Below are 8,385 nucleotides of genomic sequence, written 5' to 3'. Positions count from 1 at the left end.
CGGGGGGCCAGGCGTGGTCCCCGCCCTGGCACAAAGCAGGCCACAGCGGCCTGCAGCCAGTCCAGCCAGTCCATCCTCCCTCTGGCATCTCCCTCCAAACCACAGCAGCCGCCGGGGCGCGTGTGCTCCCAGAACACCAGCCTCCCTCAGCCTTTCCGCCGGCGCGATCTGTGAGCAAGTGGGTGAGCTCACAGCCGGCGCCCTCCAGGCCTGCTTTGCTCTGGCCGCCCGGCCACACCCAAGTGTGACTCTGACGTTGCCCGGCTACGTGGTGTGCCAGGCAGGGGCCAGGGTCTAGACGAGGTGCGGGTCAGGCTGCATGAGTCCTCCGGCCTTCCACCAATGCCTGCCTCTCTGCTCCCCGCGCACCCACCTCGTTTCTGCCCCCACCGTCAGAGGTCGAGGGGTCTGTTTCCTCGCGTCTCCCCAAGGCCCGACGGGTCTGACCTGTTGAGTCCGTGCCCCTGGGATCAACCAGCATGTTCATGATGACGAGTCTCTGCTCCCAGCCCCGCTCCCAGCCCGCTCAGGGGACAACAGATGGGGTGTGGCCCCCAGTTTTCTTCTCACTCCCATGCAGCAAACAGTCCAGGCAGGGGGGCATCTGCTGTCAAAGTACTCGGGCCACAGCACCTACACCCCAGCCTGCTCTGTCCCCTGACCTGCCTGTCTCCCCGAGTGGAGAGCTGGACGCCCACTTTCCCGAGTGTGTGCACATACGGCTCTCCCACGCGTACCCCAGCCGCCTCTCGTCTCCGGCACCGGGGAGCGGCCCCCTCCCAGGGCCTGGCGTGCAGGCTCTTGGTGCCGTGGCAGTGAAACGCTGTGGCTGGGACTCGGGAAGCTGAGTGGTGCCGTGCGGTGTCGACCACCAAGCCGGTGGGAACCGCCCCCAGAACAGGATGCTGCTCCTGAGAATGTTGACTTCCCAGCTCTGTGCTGCTGTCAGGAAGGCAGGAGACCACGTATCCGCAGGGACACTCTCAGGTTATGGCGTCAACTTTATGATCTTATGAGCAGACAACCAGAGCGGAGGAAGGCTGGGCTCCATCAACTGCTCGCTGGCAGAGGAATCGATTGAGCCTGGAAATAAAGGGGGAATGCACGAGGGTGGCTCCAAGCTGAGTAGATTTTGAGAAAGAAAGTCGGGATTAAAATTATGTTAAAACTTTAAAATCTAGGAACCACGGGAAAGCGCAGGAGCCGTAGGGAAGCGTTCATCCCAGCCCAGCCGTGCCGAGAAATCAGAGGAGGCGCGAGCCACTTGGAAAGGCGGGGCCCAACAGCAGGCAGGAGAAGCTCTGAGGGACCCAAACTGTCTCTCTCATTTGAAAGCTTGAGGGGAAGACAAGCTCCCGGCCCCAGCAGGCAGAGGGGTTCGTAGCAAACAGGTTCTCTGATGGAGGGAGTGGAGTCTGAGGGGGAAACCAGGTCGTAACCACCAGGGCCACTGTGGAGTCTGCTCCTGCGGAGGGTACCAGGTCAGATGCAAAGGTCAGGCCCTAAGTTAGTTTTGTCTCCCATCAGGGTCTCCCCAAGATGCACAGCCCCCCGTAGCACCTCATCAGTGCCAGGTTCCTCTCTGTTACATCTGCACCCTCCATTGCTTCGTGTGTCACCCCTGCACGTGGGCATCCCGGGGTGTCTGGGGGCGCATCCTCGCCCCGTTCACCCTTGACCATCACCCCTGCCTCAGCTCCCAGCTCCCCTCTTGTAGGACCTTCAGGTTGGGGGACATTCTGGCACATTCCCTGGACTCTCAGCACTGGCCTTTTAGAGTCCATTAAATAAAACTGTGCAGACGGGAGGCTGTTCGGTACCTGAAGAAGCTACACATTATCATTCCAAAGCCGTGCATTGATTTTAGCTGTGTGATGAAGTTTACTGCACCGGGTCTTAGATCGTGGAAACAACCATAACACAAGCTGCCTTGACATTTCTCCCTCCCACACAATAGAAAACAGTCAGTCCACTTATTTCTCCAAGGGCAGAATTGATCAGTGCTGTGGTCCGTGGAATCAGAAATAATGAACATAATCATCCCCAATTTAGCCATCAGGGCAAACGCAACCATGTTTAAAAAGCAAAAAGGCCAGCGTGGATGCACTTTCATTATTTACATCTTAACAATTTTGATTGACCCAGCTGAAGAAATCCAACCAGAAATCTCAGCTGAGAAAGTACCAGAGAAAAGCGTCTTAGAAGGGAGAGAAGACGGGCAGTGGGCGCCCGGAGTGAGCCTGTTCCTGCACCTCCAGCGACCCCGGTCCTTGCTGACCCAGGTGGTTTAGCTTTTCCTGATCTCAGCTCACCTTAAATGGCCCCAGCACAGAGGTCTAGAGACAGGAAAGTCGGCACAAGGCGATGCCCTTGCCGCGTTGCTGTCCGCTGGACCCCGAGCCCCAGCAGGCAGGCCCTGTGCCCACTTGGCACTGCCTGGAGCCTGCGTGTGGCCAGCAGAGCATTGGGTGGGATGATGTGCTCTCCCCAAGCCATCACGGGGTCAATGAAGCCTAATCCCAGCCAGTTTAAGTGCTAAAAAAAAAATCCTTAAAGTGTGTGATCATATTAAGGAAGATATGATATTAGCTGGGAGTGGAGGTAAAACCTTAATGAAAACTTGACCTTGATGTCTGCTCTGTGACCTCTGGTCCGCAGCCTCTGTCTGGCGGGGCTCCACCTTGCTCCCTGCTCCGTGCAGCTTCCTCCCAGGCGGGTGGTCACGTGGGCTTCCTGTGTAAACACCCGTCGGGGGAGCTGCTGCTGGGTTCAGCGCCCGTCTGTGCCCCCTTCAACCTTCCACTGACCTCCACCCTGAGGGACTCACAAGGCCAAGCCTTGCAACCCTCCCCAGTCTCTTCACTTGCTCAAAATTTGAAATGTCCCAATCCCAGCTCTTCTGGCCCCCCACGCTGACCTCTTGACCAGGTCCCCCCATTTCAGGCTCCCGAGCGAGGACCCTGGGGGTCTCTGGGCTCCTCCTTATGCACTCACCTCCCCACCCGTGCGCTCCCCTGACCACACCCCTTGTCTTTGTCTCTCCTTTCACGTTCCCTGGACACCACCCTGGGGCCACCCTCACTGGCCTCCGCCTGAGCTTCCTGCCTCCACCCTCCCCTCCCCTCCGCACCGCCTCGCTCATCGGGGGCGGCGTTTCCAAGGGCTGGTCGGGCACATCCTCACTCCGGCATGGGCCACCACGGCCTGCGGTGACCACAGTAGAAGCCTCATCCACGCACAGCTGTGCCGCTGCATCCCCAAATGTGCGCCGAGCACCCCCTCCGGTGCTCACTGCCGTGATGGCGCCCCCGCGACGGCGGGGCTGCAGCGACAGCATGCGTCAGGGCCGTGGCAGCCTTTCATGGCGCTCTCTAGTGCACAGAGCTGCGGCAGGTACGAGCAAGGGCCCTGAGGCCAGGGATCGCAAGGAAGACCGACTCACTCAGAACTCAAGGTTGCACATTGGCCTAGAAGGTCATTCTGACCGGGGGCTGCCCGGGAGCACCCTCGGGTGGGTGCACAGACAGAAGGCACAGCCCTGCCCCTGCAGCAGCCGGCATCACGAGGCCAGCGGGGCGGCCGCCAGCAGTGACGGCCACAGAACAGGGGAATTTGATAGGGGTCTCCCGGGAGGGCTGAGGGAGGAGGAGAGAAGGCGGCGGGTATGGGCGAGGCATGAAGAGCATGGAGGACAGTGAGCCCCGAGACCGCCAGTGGGACCCGAGGCCTAAGCCGAAGAGAATGGCAGAGAATGGAGCCCCCAGAACCTCACCCTCACTCACTGTCCCCCACGCCCAGTGCCCCCTTCCTGCGGCGGTTCCCACTGCCCACCTGCGTGTGTCCTCACCTGCCCCGTGCACACTCTGTGCCCCTTTGGCTTCTCTCTGGCCTGCACTGCTGCCCCTGCAAGGCCCCCCACCTGACCCCCATGCTCCCCACCTCTCCAACTCCTCTCTGTCCTCCAAAACTCCCTTCCTGCCCCCGGCCCCACCCAGACCCTCCCTGGGTCAATGTCGAGCTGACCACTGGGCCGACGGCAGCTCTGGCGCTGCGCTTTGGAAGCTGGCTGTGGCCTCCCGTGGAGAGGGCTGACCACCCGCGTGGGTGGGACAGGAAGGGGCTGGGAGCCAGTGAACGTGGGGACCCTCGGCTCCGCTGCGGGCCAGCTATGTGGCCGGGTCAGTGTCCTGGGCTGCCGGGACAGACAAGCGCCAACGGGGCAGCTTAAAGCACAGGAAACCATTCTCCCACAGTTCTGGAGGCCAGGAGTCTGTGATCAAGGGCTCTGTGGGCTGGAGGCTGAGGGTGTTATAGGACAGGGAGAGGGGCAGCCCAAACCCCGCAAACCTGCCTATTCTACATGGGTTCTGCCATCCGCCGCATCAACACAAAACATAGGAGACTTTAATGGGAAGGAACTTTAATAAAACTAGGAAACAATACAGGTAAGGCAAAGAGTCTAGTTTCTAAATGAAGCACCCAAAGTGACCCGTCCCCTCGTGGGTAAAACTCCATCCATATGGGATCGGCCCAGAGCAAGGCCCCAAAGCCTGCCACGAGTCTAAAGCATCTTCCAGTGGGGACCCACAGAAAAGGGTCACAAACAACCGGACAAGCCCAGAAGGAAAAGAGCAAAATCAACATCAAGATAAAAGCTGCCATGGTCACCTCCCCACGGGTCTCACCCACATCTGTGTCACCCAGTCCACGACCAAAAGACAAGCGCAGTTTCTTCACGTGTCTCTCCGCTCCATGCGCCTCCTCCAGGTCTCCTGGCTCCATCCTGCTTCCTTCCTCAGTCTCTTCTGCAGCTTCTCCTCTTCCTGCTCAGCTCCGCCCTCCCTTGGGTGGGGCAGGGAACCTCCCCCTTTCCTGGGGACCACCCTGTTACAAGGGGAACTCCATTTTGGGCATCTCTCCTGCCTTCCAGGGGTTCTTTGGTGCCCCCTGGTGCTCCTTGATGTCTCTTGGTGCTCCTTGATGCCTTTTGGTGCTCCTTGGTGTTCTTGGTGCTCCTTGACGCCTCTTGGTGCTCTTGGTGCTCTTCTCTTGGTGCTCCTTGATGCTCCTTGGTGCTCTTGGTGCTTTTGGTGCTCCTGGTGCCCTTGGTGCTCTTGTAGTTCCTTGGCTGTGGCTGCACCCCTCCAGTTTCCACCTCGATCTTCACGTGACCATCATCCTGTGTCCCTGTGTCCTCTTCTCCTGTCTCTTTTAAGGACACCCCCACTGAGTTTCGGGCTCACCGTAAATCCAGGATGATCTCCTCTTGAGACCCTTCAGCTTAATCGTCCTGCAAAAACCCTTTCCCCAAGGGTCACATTCACAGGCACCATGCCCTGGAACTTGGGCATCCCTTCTGGGGAACACGACTCAGCCTGCAACCATGGCCTTGAGTCTATCCTGAGCCTCCTGTTAGTACCATGAGCTCGTGCTGCCTGCTGTCAGGGTTGGGGCAGATGTTAGAGAAAGTCATACATGGAGGGCCTGGCTCAGGGGCCCAGGGAGAGCGAGGACTAAATGCTACTGGTACCAGGTTCCTTTTGGGGTAGTCAGAGTGTTCTGGAAGTAGACAGCATTGATGTTGGCCCGACTCAGTGAGTACTAAAACCACAGCGTCGCAGGCTAATTTAATGGTATGTGAATCAACTCTCAACGAAGTCGTTATTTTAAAGAGAAGCCTGATTCAGGGTTGTCTCTTAGTGAATTGTTGCTGCAACTATTATGATCATTATCATCATCATGGATGCTCTAGTCATAACTGCTCCTACAGTTTGTATAATAGTGGAGCATCTGAGCTCTGTTCCCTGCCTCCCCTCCCTGGCTATGAATCACGTAGCCACGGGGGAATGATGCACATGTCACCTCGTGTCTTCCCGGAGCTGCCCGGCGCCTCACGCACAGGAGGGGGTCCTGACTGTTTGTTTTGATTACATGGGAGTGTTTCACATGGAAATCACTTATTGAAAATAAGCCTCGCGGTGCTTCTGTGTGAGCTAATTTTGCTGCCATCACTGTGTGTCGAGCATATAGGAGGTGGGATATTACTTTTACTCCAAAAAAGGACTGAAATTAAATTTCATGCCAACTGCATTTCCAACTTATGATTGACAGCACGATATTGGACCAAAAGTCTCTTTCCGAGAAAATGCAATTAGCAATTGAACACAGAACTAGCCAAGATAATTCCTGTTTTCTAATCACCAGCTTATTACAGGTAGCGAATTGCATGTGCCATGACCCGCTTGCCCGGGAGCAGTGAGGAAAATCGTAATAAGAACAACCACGTGCAGGCCCGACCTTGCCTGACACGTCGTGGCTTCAGAGATTTAAAATGAATTTTAAAAAGGACACACGCTGATGCTGAGGATGCGCAGGCCGCCTGAGTTTTCACTTTGAAAACTTACAAAATCGACTTCAAATTCCCGTAGCTGCCTCCTCACTTCCGCCACAGGGATGGCAGGAGGGGTTTCCACTGGAGCGTCGGGCTGCCCGTTTCAAAGCCGCAGTTGATCTCTGTTCGCTTTCGACTCCCGCCTCCATCACGCTCGCTGGTCCCTGTTCTGGGGCCCACATCCCCCCAAACCAGCACTGGGAGGAGGCGGGACAGCTTGGGGTTGGAAAGCACAGGACTTGGATACGTGGGTCCAGATCGGGTGCCAGCTCTGATCGCGTTATCTGTGAGCTCTTGACCGTGGGGACGTGGCCAGAGCAGCAGCTGTGTGAGGATCCTTGGACAGTAACCGTGATGGCCCAGAGCCTGGGTCCTAGGAAGGGGGCGTAAGGGCTGGTCCGCATCACCCCGACCGCCCCTTCTTTTCTGCCCCACACTCACAACACCCAAATCAAGCGCGGACCTTGGCCTCACCCTCCCGTGGCGGCTGGCCCAGTGTCCCCTCATGCTCCTAATCTCCCCTAAAAAAGGTATCAGCTGTTTCCATCTCCCCCACCCCTCCATGGGGAAAAGAACTCCGCATTCAATATCTGCTAGATTTACATCCCATGCTCCGAGATACTTCCAGCTCCAAGTTTGCAGCTTAATATTTATGACATTCCGTTTCCATTGCATTCGCTTATCTAGCTTGGGGCCAGGCAGGGCTGTGAGAACATCAAACTTTTACATCTCAGAAACCCTGAACCTTGAAATTCGTGTCCACTGTTGTTTCCAGCAATCTCCAGAGCTAAGTGATTAATTATACCCAAGATAGTCCAAAGCAATTATTTAATTAAACTGTATTCTAGGCTGCCAATTGTTGGGAGCAAAAGGAAAGGCTTCACCCCAGTTTCTCAACATCTGGCCTTTGGATGACTTAAGAGATAAAAGCAGATATGAGAACATTTTTATGACTCAGTAACAATTTCTAGAAATTTTCCATTAAGTAGAAATTTTTCAGCAACCGGCCTGTCCTGAGCCGCCTGTGCACGCTGGGCCGGGGGGCGCAGCGCAGAGCCAGGAGCCAGCTCCCTTCCCTTCCAGGACAGGGAGCCGGGTTTCTAGCACATCCCTGCGTTGCCTTGAAGCGTGTTTGCGCTCTTCCCTGGCCTGCCTTTTTTCCTTGATTTGTTTCCTCAACTGAGGCTATTTGCTATGAACTTTCATCAGCGAACATCTGCTAGCTACTCGCCACTTCTAAACTCAGAGCTCTACGTCTGCTTGCCCGAAGAACAGCTCCAGCAAAGAGGTGCAGACCGTCTCTCCCAGGGGCGCCCCAGAGTAGAATCTGTCCGCTCTCCCTACAGGGTGGCAGGGGCGGCGGGATGTGCAGAGCGGCTGCACGGACCTGCTCTTCAGCCGTGAGATTTGAAAATAGCTGAAACTCTTCAATTGCTCCAAGTCTCTGAGTACTCGGTGCTGTGCGTGGGCAGCTCACAGCCGGCTGGGTCTCCCCCATCTCTGGGCTGGGGGTCTCCTCCGCCTCTGGCTGTCCCCGTGTCTCGGAGCTGTCTCCTGGACCAGGGTGCAAGCTGACCTTCCTGCTTCACTCGCTGCCTAGAAAGCATCAGACAGTAGGATGGGTGCAGCCCCCCAGTTGAACAATAAAGAGTGGATTGTTGGATTGTGCTCCCCATTTGAGTTCTGGATAAATTTGTGATTGATTAAGCCAGTGAGCAGTGAGGACTGACGCAGGAACCCCTGCCAGGTCCCTCCTTTGGAAACAAGCTGAGGTCCTCAAAAGGAAATGGAGGGAGTACCTCACTTTTTCAGCTTTTCTTTTTTTAAAGATTTATTTATGCATACAAGAGCTGGGGTGCAGGCCTGAGGTTTTTTTGGGGGGTGAGGAGGATTCACCAGAGACAGAGTAGGGAGCAGAACAGGTGGATCTACTGAGATACACAGCTGAGGGGAGCAGCGCGGGAGACAGGAGAGGTCTGCTGCGCCATGTGGGT

At 56.4% G+C, this 8,385-nt stretch overlaps 1 protein-coding gene across 1 annotated transcript in view; it reads left to right on the top strand.

Moving 5' to 3' along the window:
- Positions 1-3,675: 3,675 nt before the first annotated feature.
- The window catches only part of LOC119247123 (pancreatic lipase-related protein 3-like), a 17,693-nt gene continuing 12,983 nt past the window's right edge, over positions 3,676-8,385 (top strand). Inside the window, exons 1-2 of the mRNA XM_037513336.1 lie at positions 3,676-3,694; positions 7,738-7,791. Coding sequence (XP_037369233.1) covers positions 3,676-3,694; positions 7,738-7,791 — 73 coding nt within the window. The remainder of the gene's footprint in view (positions 3,695-7,737; positions 7,792-8,385) is intronic.

This window comes from Talpa occidentalis, unplaced genomic scaffold, assembly GCF_014898055.3.
Source record: "Talpa occidentalis isolate TD23 unplaced genomic scaffold, MPIMG_talOcc4v2.1 talOcc4.16, whole genome shotgun sequence".
In the NCBI taxonomy this organism is placed as follows: Eukaryota; Metazoa; Chordata; class Mammalia; order Eulipotyphla; family Talpidae; genus Talpa; species Talpa occidentalis.
The sequence above is the reverse complement of the archived record's forward strand: the minus strand, read 5'-3'. Positions and strand labels throughout refer to the sequence as shown.